At 43.0% G+C, this 14,124-nt stretch overlaps 1 protein-coding gene across 5 annotated transcripts in view; it reads right to left on the reverse strand.

Moving 5' to 3' along the window:
- Window positions 1–14,124, reverse strand: part of LOC121658118 (delta-sarcoglycan) — a 256,422-nt gene that overhangs the window by 26,677 nt on the left and 215,621 nt on the right. For all 5 annotated transcript variants that reach the window (XM_042014610.1, XM_042014606.1, XM_042014609.1 and 2 more), the window contains one exon: window positions 5,696–5,768. In XM_042014610.1, the coding sequence (XP_041870544.1) occupies window positions 5,696–5,768 (73 nt within the window). The remainder of the gene's footprint in view (window positions 1–5,695; window positions 5,769–14,124) is intronic.

Below are 14,124 nucleotides of genomic sequence, written 5' to 3' on the forward strand. Positions count from 1 at the left end.
TCCAGTGGTATAAATATACTTTAATGCACACAAGAAGCCTGTGGAAAGACTGCTTTTGGTTTGGGAGGGCTGTGGCTTGTCTTATGTAAGAGATAAATAGGCAGCAGATATGAAGGGATGTCAACAGGACAAAATACTAAAGCAAAGTGGCTTCAAAATCAGTGTGAATTCTGTTTTGGGGAAGTCTCTCCATCAGCAAGAGTTTCAGGAGGCCTTGGCTGCCATGGGAAAATTGTTAGATCAGATGTGGTGTGCTCAGTTAAAAATGAGGTGATGAGGATCTCTGTCATTCTAAAGCAACTCACCAAAAGCCACTGAAATTAGCTTGAAGTTTAGAAACCATGAACCTGGTGTTTCCTTTTAGTTGTACATGAGTAGGTTTGTGTTGGCTTTAGTGGAGATGGTTGTATATATTCAACCCATCTGCAAAGAACTGAAAATAGTTGTATTTGTTACAACGTGGAAGGTAAAGCTCATCCCAAGGAAAATCTGTTGTCTTTTAAGTTGGTAGGAGTACCAAAATTATTGGGATTGCACTGGTATAACAGAGAAATAAATTGCATCCCTTCTGGAAAATCAATCAGAAAATAAGGCCAGCTACATACAAGGATACAGTGGTCATTTCCCCCTTGTTGACACCTCACAAGAATCCTCACAGGAAAAGTTTTCTTTGAACTAAACAGTGTTTCAGTATCACATATTAGTCTTTATAAATGACTTTCATTTCTCACCAATTACTTCCTCTCTTATACCATTCATTTTTCACATTTCCTCTAATTTTCTCCTCTTAATCATTATTAATGTAATTGGTTTTAGACAGAAATATTATTTGTGTTCCTACTTATCTGTGGTGCCTTGTGAAACACAGCTGAGAGAAACCTTAACTCAGGAAGAATTACTGTTTTTCAAAATGAGTGTTGTTACGTTAGCTCAGCGCTGTATTTAAATTGTTTTTTGTTACAATAGGTCTCACTTGGACTATTTGGGTAGTTCAGTACTCTACGTGGCAAGGTGGAATTGCACTAATAAAATCAAGCAGCAAGCACATTTCATCTGCCATTTCGTGCTTTCAGTGTTTCATAATTAACTTTAGTCAAAAATTACCCCTTTAAGCCCAAGGGTTTAATTCTGTCTTAACTGTATTTGTGCATTACAGAAAAAACAGTCATCCCTTGGCTTCCCGGCCTTGGATGAGCGATTGACTGCATTTTCAACCTGCAATATCTGTGGATGAATTCCAGGTGTGTGCTCGCCCCTCATGGAGTGAATTTCATGCTGTCTGACTTCTTTTTATTTAACTCTGGGAACAGAAATACCCTAAAGCAGGTTTCCAAGCTGCAGCACGACCAGGACATTGCTACTTCAGCCCGTCCCCAGCCTCCAGCACTTGGCACTTTAACAGCATCCTCCTGATACTTTTTCTTACATTCCATCACCCACCTTTTAATCCCCTCCCCTCTAAATTTCCCTTCTTCCTTTTTCACTGGCTAGTCCAGCCTTCATCCCTCACGTCAAAAGAGTGCTGATCTTGTGTTTGATGGACAGCTTCTGTTAGCCTCCCTGGCATGTATTTGTTTTCTGGAAGAATGTAAATAGAAAAAGGCAGGTGATTCCTGCCAATGTCAAGGAGAGGTTCTCAAGGCAGGCTCTTGACAAGTTACTTGGGTGCTACTCAAATAATCCAGTGCAGAAAGGTCATATTGAATTCAACTTTTATACATAAGCAATCACATTACCATATGTCAAAGGCACCAACCTGCTTTAAAAAGCATCAGTGCAGATGAGTACAAATACTTCAATGTCCAAACAAATCTCCCAAGCCCTCCCCCTAAACTATTTTGGGACGATACCAGATGGCAATGCTAAACATCCCAAGTATTTGAAAATAATGTGGATTTGTTTGCTTTCCTTTTTACAGCTTTTGACCAGTCTAGAACCCAACGGACAACAACAAACACATTCAGGAGTCTACAATTACCTTAAATAAGTAAAAACATGAAAATGTTCACAGAAGTAAATCAAATCATTTGTCAACCATCTCTAGTTTTTAGGTCATTATTAAAGAATATTCTAGAGCCCAGGTAGGAGACATGAGCTGTTAATTACATCCTGCATTAAACAGGATGTTAATGAGCTCTGGCATTTCTACCACAGTGGACACTGAGCAGGGATGTTTTAGGACATGAGTCTGTCTGCAGCAAAGTCCGGAGCTGGCTCAAACAAGCACAAAACCAATTCTTGCAGCCTTGTGATGGGCTTAGCATGTTAGGAAAAGGCTGTGCACATATTCCCACAGGGATGGTCCCCTTGTAACCCACTGCAGACAAAAGTGTTTTACAAAGGACACTGAGAAAAGAGGATCACCAGGACGGTGAGCACTCTGTCCAGCAGCTGATTTACCAATATAGCTGAATTATGAAGACTATTCATCAGCCAAACGGACAGAAAGTCTGTTGAGAACAAGTGTCCTGTCACCTGGAGTGTGTCAGCTGTGGTGACACGTGGGCATGACTGAAGGCCTTGGGGAGATGGGAGGAAAAGAAGGAGCAGAGATGAGTGGCATGTCCTGCCCGTCCTGCCGGAGAATCAGTCTGTCTGTTCAGGAGAGCGCGAAGGGAAGGAGGACATCCAGGTGTCCTGACTCCCAGGTGTGACAGGAGCAGCTGGTCTCCTCTCTTTGTGATAGCAACAGTCACTGCCACCTCATTTGGAAATTTAACGAAAGAACAGGAGAGGGGACTGACAAGAGCAAAGGGAGAAATCACCACCATCTTCTGGTTTAGGATAAACCTCCAGGCTGGTGGTGCCTGGTGGAACCTGAAGCAGCTGAATGTGCACTTTCCACCTGAGAACTTCAGCCTAAGCAGGAAAGAAAGTTTGCACTCTTTATTGCAGAAAAAGGTCTTTTAGAGGCAAGCCAGCTACTGAGTGTGTGATTTCACTGCTGCTTTCCCAGCGGTGTGTGACAGCTCAGGGCCCATCTCCTCCAGCTCCGTTTCACTGCAGCATCTTTGTAAAGAGGCAGAAAGGACACCTTATGCACACACTCTGCCATCAAAACAGGAAGGAACCAAATAATCTCCCCTCAGAGTAAGATTATTTTCACTATTTTAACTCTGTACTGCCCCCAAAAGGCACCGTTTTACCTAAGAAGCAGCCAGTGATCCAATGTGTAGTGAGAGATGGATGGATCTTGGTTTGGGGAGCAATAGAGCATTTGCTCTTGGAAAAACTTGCTTTCCCTACACACTGCCACCACTGGCTCTTTTCTTCTCAGGATGCTGTAAAAATATCTATTTTTGCCAAGAGAAAATTGTCAGAAGCACACAAAGTATTTTAGGACTCTGTGGGGCATTTTTTCCCCCAGGTAAATTCTATTCAATAATTTTCCTTAAAAAAACCCCAAAACCCCAACAGATTTTACAGGATTTTTTTCATACAGCCCACTAATTTGAAAGGAAATCAGTTACCTAACAGCTCTCCACACAAAACAAGTGAAATAACATGAATTTAAAGCAGATCAAATATACTGAATCAATCCCTTGCATGGAGACTGCCATTAATTCATTTCAATTTCATTTAGCTTAATTTGCTCTGGAGCAGAAGCATAGTCAATCAGGTTAAGGCCCTTTTAATTCACATTTTCCCCCTCCAATATGACATCCTACACTTATTTGAATTATTTTCCCCTCCCATTTTAGAAAAGTCTTAAGCAACCATAAACTTAGACCTAAACCTTGCATCTCTTTTGCACTACTCAAGACCTGGTTTTGCAAGTGATGGAGATGCTGTTGGATATTTTAACCGTGATCTTGCCTTTTTTCTTTGTTGTTTTTTTTTTTAATGGAAATGTCAATAAACACGGGCTGTGCCGGAAAGCCTTTGTCACCTGGAGCTCACCTAGAAATCCACCTGCTGATGCCTTTGTTTGCTTGGCTTTTCCAGGGAAATGGAGAGCCCTGCCCCACCACTCCCTGCCCTCACGTCTCCTTTCCCCACAGCAGCCCCTGGAGCTGCCCTGCCAGCTGTGTGTCATGGTGAGCAAAGGCCACATTTCCCCTTTTTTTAAAGGAAGTAGACCCAAACTGGGAAAACCACGAGGCAGAGTTAAAGTCACTGCCTGGAGAAAGAGAACAAACTTTCATAACAAACAGAATCACACCTCCACTGCTCTTGCCGTCTGACAGATGATCCCCAGAGTGGAAAATGGGAACAGTTAGAGGGTTTCCTGGGGGACACTGAAAGGTAGAGACAGACCCAAGGGAAGGCAGATGGGATATTCTTTGTCTTCCATGGTGATGTAGCTGGGCCATAACTATCCCTGGTATCAGAGCAGGGAATCAAGGAGAGGTGCTCTCTTACTCCCCTGCATCTGCAGTAAACATGCAGCACTCGTGCTCAGCTTCAGCTGGCTCAAGATTGCTCCATCCCCAGCACTTTCCAACACAGAAGAGTTTGCAACCTAAGATTTGAGGACAAAATGTCCTTCTGCTTTTTTTTTTTTAATGTTTCTCTCTCTTTTTCTAAGGAGGGATAATTTGAGTATTGAGGCAAACCCCACAGCACCTTTGGTCGGAAGGTATCAGGCAGATTCAGTCAATAATTTATTAGGCTATATGATTAGTGTCTTTCCAGAGACTAGTAATCTAAGTTAACCTGTAGTGCCACACTTTTTAAAAAAAATTATTTTAAAAAACAAAATAAATAGCCTTAGCTTGAGGGCAGAGCTGGCTCCCAGGAGCTGTGCTGTTTATTCCCTCCTGGCACAGTGCTGTCAGCAAGTGGCATCTCTGCAAGTGTCAGCAGTTACACACATGCACAACTATGCCTTGTGTAGGTCAGGGAGGGTTTGCATTTCTGCAAGACAGATAATGCTGGAGAGCATTATCCTTTTGCCTGCTGCTACTCCCTGTGATCCAGCACAGTCTTCAGGACCTCCCTGCACAACCAGGAAAAAATGACTCTGTGGCTTTTTTTCCAGATGCTGAGCCCAGGGTATGCAGAGCACGTTACAGAGCAGAAATGCTGCTCTCTCATGACCTGTGATTGCCTTTAATTTGGTCTTATCAAATGCAAATATGGCAGGTCCCTTCTCTTCCATGGCATCCTGTGATGCTGATGCCATGAAGATTTTTTGCCTTTTCTTTTATACCCCTGTTATACCTTTTTTACAACTTCTGTACTCCTAGTGCTTTTAGCCTACATTCTTGGACTTGTCTGTCAAGCTGAGAGACTAAACCTTTTAGAAGCTTTGTAGTTAGGGATCAGTGTGCCCCAGACACCAAGGTCCTCTCCAGAACACATTCTGTAAACTCAGATAGAACCATCCAGGGGAAGGTTCCTTGGGGAGGGGGTCTCACTTGAGCCTCTCACTGGGGAATCTTTGATAGATCTGCTAATCAGTAAAACCTATAATGATATACCAGATCTTTTGGGGGTGTGCATTGCAGTGGGCACTGAGGTGCATTCAACCTGGACGTGTGCACCTAAGGATCCTTAAAATAAACACCAAGGTAAAATCCCTTTTCCCCTTCTAACCATATTTGACTCTTGATTTTAAGACCAGGAAAAGGCATCAATGCCTTCCCAAGAGAATCCCCAAGCTCTTAAGCAAAAGCAGAAATGATGCCCAGCAGTAAACACAACTCCAACAAGGCTCCACTGAGTTACCATTAAACCATATTCCAAAGTTTACCTTAGTTCCTTGAAGGGGTCTGCCCTGACATTGGGAGTTTCTATAGATTTAGGGAACACTGTGCCTTCTGCTCCTGAAATCACAAAACAAAACAGAAGACAAATTGTAAACATCATAAGCTGTTATCAGGGGAGTGATTGTCAAATCATACCTAGGTGCAATTTAACCCATTGCCTGACCCCATTTCTCTCTTGCACATCCCTTCTGTTCCCAGAAAAGCCAGACCTTCATCATCTGAAATGGGTTGCCTTGATTACAAGGGGGATTTGCCTGTAAACTGCACTTCTGGCTGGAAAAGCAGCTGCTTGCACCCCAACTTGGGGAGAGTCTGCTGACCCAGCTGATGCAGGGAGCCTGGAAAAGATACCCTTTGCTAACCAGGCATCTAATCCAGCTACCTCTCTCATTAATCAACCTGGCTGCATGTCATGGCATTATTTCTTTTGCTGGGCTCTCAGAGATACTCAAGGGAGAAAAGCAAATTTTGACTTGATCCCTGCAAGGCATTACCTCTCCAGGCTGTGATCCTGCCTGGGGAAGAGGAGGGAGGTGCACCCTCATGCAGGGCAGCACAAGCAGACCCTGCTCCAGTCCCAGCCTGGCCACCAGTTGCACCATCCTGCTGCAACTGCTGCTATAAGTGAGAAACACCTATGGCTTCAGTATGACCACACTTTCTTTGCACTGAAATAAATTAACTAAGCTGTCTCACTGTGTTAAAGCAAAAAGAAAAAGCCAGAATGAAAACAAGCACTCTAATATTCATTAAAAAACCCCAACTCCTTTTAACCCAGAGAAAAACAAAGTAATCTCAAAGATGATGAAACCAGCTTAAAGTTCATAGCTTTATACTTGGGGATTGAAGCTGATCCTATGGCACAATACAGATATTTAGCTTTTAACTTTACTATAAGCTTTCATTGTTACAAGTTGTCATAAGCAGCTGTAACTTGCCAACCATGAAGGTTGTTACTATCAGATCTGTCCTCTCTCAACAGTTTCCAAATGATTTGAATCTCTGCTTTATCCACACGATTGCCTTGGCTCTTGGCTTTGCAATGAAACGTAGCAAAACATCCAGCCTGCACTTATCTGCATAATAGAACAGTGATTTTTGAGGGAAGGAGGGCGAGGAGGTGCAGCTGGAGAGACACACATAGATACTCTTGTACCCTATGCACACACATGGCTTAAATGGTGACTTTATGCTGGGCATTTTAATTCATTTTTAGACACCGTAAGTCACGTACTCAAGTCATGCAAAGCTCAAAGTAACTACCTGCCTGTAACCAGAAGTGCCTGCAGAACAAGGAGAAACTTTTAACTTATTTCTGAACTTGGGGTTTTCCAAGCTTTCCTTCGTTAATTTAAATGCAGGAAGCAACTTTGGAAACAAGGTCAGTGAAGACCCCAATGCAGTCATGTCAAGAAGGTTGAAAATAAAAGAGCTGGTTATTTGTTTCCTCCATTTTCTTGTTTTCCCTTCCCTACACAGTTCTCAAACCCTCTCTTCCTGTCTCCCTTATTGCCAGATCCATGAAAAAGTCCCTCAAGCACTGGGAACAGGAATGAGACTTCCAACCCTTCTGTTTCTCTCCTTTGATCTGAATTAGAAGTGAATGCTACCTGCCTTGATAAGGCTTCCTGCCTCGACTGTGTAATTCCTTATTATTCTCCTCTAAGAACACAGAATCTCCCAAAGGGCCACCTGTCCCTGTCACTGAGTAGGACATCAGCCACGAGGGGATGCTGAGGGACCAGGACTGAGACATCCCTCCCTTGACTCTGTCTGTCAGCAGCTGAGGGCCCCCTTGAATTGGCAGAGAAAGTTTATCAGAGACACTGATAAACTTTCCTCACCTAATCCTCACCCTAATTGTCTCCCTTTCTGTAGCAAGGGGCTGATGGATGAATTAAATACTCTGGAGAAGTTCTCCCTTTGGTTTCACCCTGCTGCCTGATGATTTCAGTAAAGAACCATCCTCTTCTTTCTGTGCTATTGGGAATTTTCTAGACCTCAAATGTGCCCCCTCCCTCCAGCACCCTCTATTCTATTCTGGAGAACCCCAGTCTCTGCCTGGGGGATCAGCAGCTCCAGAGGGAAAAAATTGCCTTGGACTAATTCAGCTCCACTGGCTATTTGTGTCAAACTCTGGCTTTTGGCCACCGTGGAAGTCCCCAGCCAGGCTTTGACAGCATCAGTGTTGGATGGTGTTGAAAGTGAAGGCTGGAGGAAGTGACCTCATTTTGTGGTTTTAGAATCACAGAATCACTTATGTTGGAAAAGGCTCTTCAGATCACAGAATCCAACTGTGACTCAAGGCTTTGGCAAAAAAAGAAGGAAATTTTGAGGGAAATGTGCTGTTGTCACTGAATTGGGCTATTTTGGCTCTGCTGAGGAAAACTGGGATGTTATGGAGTAACAGATGATTGAAAATATGAAGTCCAAGGTCATGTGCTTAAAAAAGCAGTAAAAATTTCTTCTACGTGTTGGAGGCTTCTAAAATATAACATCCCTGGATAAAAGCTGAACGCTACTCATGATTCATGGCAGTGTGACAGAGTCAAAGGGAAAGCAAACGTGACATTAAACTGAAAGGCAAGAAGGAAGCCTAACAGGAACATGGAAAAAAAATCACATTATTTTAAGAATCATCAGTGAATCCTCAAACTATTGTGTGCCCCCCCTGCTCATCCCCAGTGAGGAGAGCGTACAGCGAGGAAAAACTGTCATGACTGCACAAACAGGAGAAGTCTGTCCTACAAAAGAAGCCTGGAAGGGCTTGGCTTTGTAACTGAGCAGCACGATGTGCTAAGGAAGGGTACCTATGCTGTGCATAAATACATCAGAAGGGTTAATAACACGAAGGGAAAAGAACTACTGGCTCTAAGCCGATGTGTAGATGAGAGCCAATGCTTATATGAGCAGCAGTAAACTGGTCCTGAATGTATTTGGGAAGGAAAGTGAGGGTTTTCTAGCCAGAAGAGGAGCTACAATGGAAGCAGCTCTTCAGTTAGATGGGACAGACAACATGACAGATCTGACAAATTCCTGACTGTAAGAACTGGTGTCTCAAAACCCAAGGTGCAATATTTTCAGGACCAGCAATTTCCATCCAGTCTCGCATTCCTCCAGTCTTATTTTCACTGTCCTATACCTGAGCAATGATGGCTTTTGGCAAATGGTATTAACACAGCTCCAACAGTTCAAGAATCAGCTGCTATAATCTCCCTTTTCAATCAAAACTGCTCTATCCCTCTTCCCCTTTTACTGAGTATAAAGCAAATGTAACCTACATTTATTATTGTACAAAATGGTTTCTGCTTTCTGAATTATCTATTATTAAAACATTTTCTATCTGCCATGAAAAATGCGTAACTGAAAATTTCTATTTCTTTGCAAAGTACTGAATTTTTTTTTTTTCCATCTATGAGACTCTCTGCTGCTGCTAAGGCTAACTTATGTGCAATCAGCCAAAGACAGAAGAAAACAGTAATATCATTAGTATTTAAACACACTGTACTGTACATCCCTAGGCAGTAAATTATTCTTTCTCACAGTATTATATCAGAGAGGCTTCTATTATACTGATTCCCTCTTCTGACATTGTGTAATTTACCACCAATAAATGTTCATAAACAGTTTGACTGAAAAATCCATAAAGCCATTTCAGCTTTCTTTTAAGTTCCATTTAATGTCCCTCAAAAATGATTTCATCAATGTGTTTCCATTATCTGGTTCTCTGCCCAATAACTTAATTCCATACAATCAGTCAGGAACTTATAAAGCATATGACAGGATCTACCTAAAGTATTTTGAATTGCCATAAAGATTCATTTAAAGAGTGTTTGCTTTTTTGGCCTTTTTTCCCCCTTGCAGTGCATAAGGCACTGTGGGATGTCAAAGACCCCTGTACATGTTCACTTCATTCAAGAACAAAAATCAAGAGTCTCATGGCAACAGAACATTTACAGTCCAGTTTTAGGGTTTGGAAATGGAGAAGCACAAATGCCCCAAGAAAGGAGCAAATCTCAGCAGGAAGGTGCATCTTAACCAGCAACAGATCCAGCCAGAGGAACACAGGCTTCAACATTTCAGCTTCTCAAGCTGCCTCTTGCTTTCCCTGAGTGCTGCAAAGGTACCTGAGCTGCATGACCCTGTCCTGGCACCTTCCCTGGCGCCAAGGCAAGGACAATCCCTGCTCCCTCTGGCCAGAGCTGGGACCCAGCCATCGTGGCAAGACACTGATCACATCCCGCTCCCTCTGCACAAAACCTGCTCTGGACTTCCCCTGCTCTCTGCTGGAAGAGAGAGAAGAGGAGCTCAAATGCAATACAATGAGAGGTATTTTTAGACTAATGATTGATGCTCCTGCTGTCAAGGGTAGGTGGCAATCAGCTGAGCAGCTCTTGGGGGTGAGCAGAATGCAGGGAGACATCAGGTTTCCACTCAGGGGCAGATGCACCTGGTTAGCTATTCCCCACTTTCCTTTTTCCTTCCAGACAACACATTTCTTTCCCACTCTGTATTTTTTAGTGATAGTTCCAGACTTCCAGTACACCTTTAGTGTTGTATATAACTGCTTTCTAATGAGAGTGGGGTCTCAGAGCCCTGTGATGAACCTGGTGATGAAGCTGGCCTTAGTGTATCTTCTCTTTAGTGCTCTGCCTTAGGCAGTACTGTGCAAATGAGGGGGGAAGGAGAAGGATTTGCTGTGATTTTTCCTAGCTGAAGTCAAGAGGCAATGTATAGTGTGCTGTTGGTCTCCATAAACTACTTTTATTCCCACTATTATTGATCAGGACACATTCAGCAATTTGTTCATTAAAACACCCATCTGAGGAGGTTCTCTCCTCTGCAGGTCTCATCAGGATAATATGTGACAGTCGCAGGAAGTCTGTGCAAACAGATGCCCAGGAAGTAAATCCAATACAATGAAGATAAAAATTATTTGTGACTGCTTCTTCTAATTCCAAGCTTGAAAAACCTTATTCATCCTTAATTTATGTTTTTAAATGGGTGAGCATAGTAATTGCTGTTGCTCCCCTTGAATCCCATCAAATCTGAAATCAATAAGAGCTCTATTTCAGGGTGCAATAATAGCCTGGTTAGGCTAAGCTAGCACACTGAACAAAAGCCATAAAGCTTCATTCATGTTTCTTCCCAGGATTCTATAAAAATAGCTCATTGCAAAGGTCTGTCTGTATTCCTTTTTTGTCTAAGTGTTGGGGAGTTGTTCTTTTAAGGGCAATCAAGAAATCTTGAATAATAAGGGCAATAATGAGATCATGTGCAGCATCAACAAAGTGTTTATCATAAAAATGTAATCTAATTTTTTTTTTAATGGATTCTATTGCTTTTATTACAGATTATTTTTAGCTCTTGGTCTTGGCACCGTATGCACACAGGGAGTGAGCCAAGCCTTAGGCACTGGGCTGTGGCTGAGTTAGGCCAGACAGGAACTCCTTGCGACTCCAGTCCTGCCAGGTGGAGGAGAAACAGTTCTCTGACTCAGAGTCCCAAGAAATCAATGGAGTTTAGGTTTAAGCTGGAAAACTTGCAAACAGTGAGATGAGCTGCAAGCTCTGAGATGAGCAAGTGGGTCATTAGTGATGCATGTGCCTGTAGTCACACCATCTTCATCAGCCTCCCTGCCACAGTCCATTTGTCTGAGAGATATAAAGGGAAAAGAACAGACAGGCTCGCACCCAAACTGAGAACAGACATAGGAAGAAAGGTTGCTACAACTTATGCTGACCTCTAGATATTTCCTTCTTGACTAGTTTTGGGGTCCTTCAACACTTTTCCTGCAGCTCAACAATAGCAATGTTATCCCTGAATCTTCTCAGCATTCTGTGCAAAGTTGCAAAGGAACTCAGGGGAGCACCTGAAGTGGGAATACACAGTGGAAATTTATCACGGAGAATATTATGTGGGCTTCAAATAGATCAGCTGGGGAAGACACTTAGGAAATAAAATATAAATCTGCAACACTTTTAAACTTGATTTCAGTGTTTGGTAAGTGTACAGTATGTTTCTTTCGTAATCCTTGTGACATTTAATCAATATTAATCTGATGGTGGATGATTCCTCTCTTTCCTTAAACAGGATTAAGGGAACACAACACAATCTGAACACACATTTCAGCCTGGACTCGAAGCCTATTCACTTTACATAAATGCTATCCTTTCAGCCTGGAATGTACTTTAAGTAAAAGCAAACACAAGGAGAACTCCCCAGTACCTCTCTCTCCCAACACAGATTGTTCTTGCCAAGAAAAGACAAGTTTGCAATCTGGGTGAGTGGATTTTAAAAAAAGGAGAGCAATGTTGGTTGGATTTGCCATTAAAAAGAACGGAAAACAGTGTCTACACCTATTGCCCTCAAGGCAGGGGAACTGTCAGAAGTATTCAATCAAGAATTGGTAATTTTAATTTCTTCCCTTGCAGAATGGGAGAAATACTTTATTTGGAAGAAAATAAAAATGCTATCTCAACCTCTGGAAAATAAAACCCTAAACCCACCCAATTCAACCAAATGAGGTTTCTTTTCTACATAGCTTTTTAATTCTCTGTCACTGCTGGTTACAGGTTAAATCACTTTGTGACCCCTGACTCCTACACAGATACAGCAACAGCACGATTCTTAACTCAGAGCAAAAAACCCCCATCTTCTTGTGGCTTTAACCACTGATAGGAGACATATGTTTTTGCCCTCCACTACTCCTTAATTTTGCTAAACATAATTTTTTTCCACCATCACAGCTCTGCAACGAGCGCGAGGAAATCTGACGGAACTGCGCTGCCACGCCTGAACACTACAGACAGCAGAGGCTGCTTCCAGCCTTGCTAAACCCTGGTATCTTCATTTGTCAGCACATTTCCCTACTCCCCTCGTTTTATTCCCTGGCCCTTTCCTGCAGGACCAACGACTACACGACAGCTTGGCAATTGCTCCGGGACTGCATTAGTGTTGCTGCCTAATTACCTGTGGGCAGTGAGTACTGAGTATTGCAGCTGCTTCCTAGAGAAGTTCATACATCTTCAGCAAAAGGTCAAATGCCTGTCCCAGCCTGGTGAGCAGCCGGCTGTGGCTCGTTCCTTTCTCTGGCTGAGAGCACAGAAGGGAGTGCTGAAGCAGCCTAAGTGAGCTGGAGCTCATTTGCAACTGGGTGAACTGGAAAAGGGCTGTGGCCCCAGACTGATGGTACAGTTTGTTTCCAGAAGCACTGCAAGGCATCCCAGTGAGGCATCCCAGAGAAGTTCCCTGTCCTTTGGGTTAGAGGCACCTTCCTCTCCACTGCCTTTGTAAAGGGAAAGGATCAGAGTAGGAAAATGTCTCAGTATCCTAAGAAATGAATATTGCAGCACCATGTCCCCTTTGAAAAGGAGACTTACAGACCTGTAGCAAGGACATGTTTTTCAAGGAAGCGCCCAAAATCCACCAAAATACAAAGATTGAAGCTTGGCATTTACCCTCAGGCATAAAGCTGCAGCAGACTCAGTGGTGAGACCAGAGAGCTCAGTTTCCTCTCTGGGTCAGGCCTGATTTCAACACTTGGTTACCAGAGTTGTTCCCTCTGCCACAAACACTTCAGCAAAATGCCATTTTGAAATCATAATGGCTGCTGTTAAGGGCAACCATGCATGTCCTGACCCATAAATAATCGCTGCTGAAGAAGGGTACATGCTGTAAAAATGGGTGGGAATTCCTGGAAACTGTTAAGATTTCAAGCTTACCCCACCCTTTGAAATGACTGATACCAGTCAAATAACTTTGCGGATTATTTAATGAAATATAACTACTCTTGCAGTCATTACAGTTGCTCTCCTGTAACTATTGCAGCAAATAAAAGCTGGAAAGAAGCCACTAAAAGTTTTATATGGAGGAAATGTGAGCAGAGTCCTCTAATCAGGCTGGCATTGCAGCCACAGCTCTGCAGGGCTCCTCCCAGATCAAGCTAATACATGGATCCCTGAAAATGTTTGTAGATGTGAAGCTTAAGGCAGCTGGGGCAGCTGACACAGATGTGTTAGTTCAGTGCATCCACATTAAATCCTGTTCTCTTCTTGTCCAAAGTGAAGGATATTACAAAGGCTTTTTTAACCCTTCCATGAGTAACAAGCCCCAGCACCTCGTGTTCTATAACTGCAGAGCAGGTTCCTGCCTCTGCCCCCAACAACAGCCCCAACACTGCCATTTAAAAGAGCTCTCTACAGTCAGAGAGTCATAGAATCACAGAACGATTTGGCTTCCAAGGGACCTTAAAGATCATCTTGTTCCAACTCCCTTGCCACAGGCAGGGACATCTTCCACTAGACCAGGTCACTCTGAGCTCCATCCAACCTGAATGGGGCATCCACAGCTTCTCTGGGCAACCCATTCCAGTGCCTCACCACCCTCACAGTATTCAATTTTTTAATAATAT

Source organism: Corvus kubaryi, unplaced genomic scaffold, assembly GCF_017639235.1.
Source record: "Corvus kubaryi isolate FWS band 111438036 unplaced genomic scaffold, C.kubaryi_AGA036_p1.0 split2-37374, whole genome shotgun sequence".
Classification (NCBI taxonomy): Eukaryota; Metazoa; Chordata; class Aves; order Passeriformes; family Corvidae; genus Corvus; species Corvus kubaryi.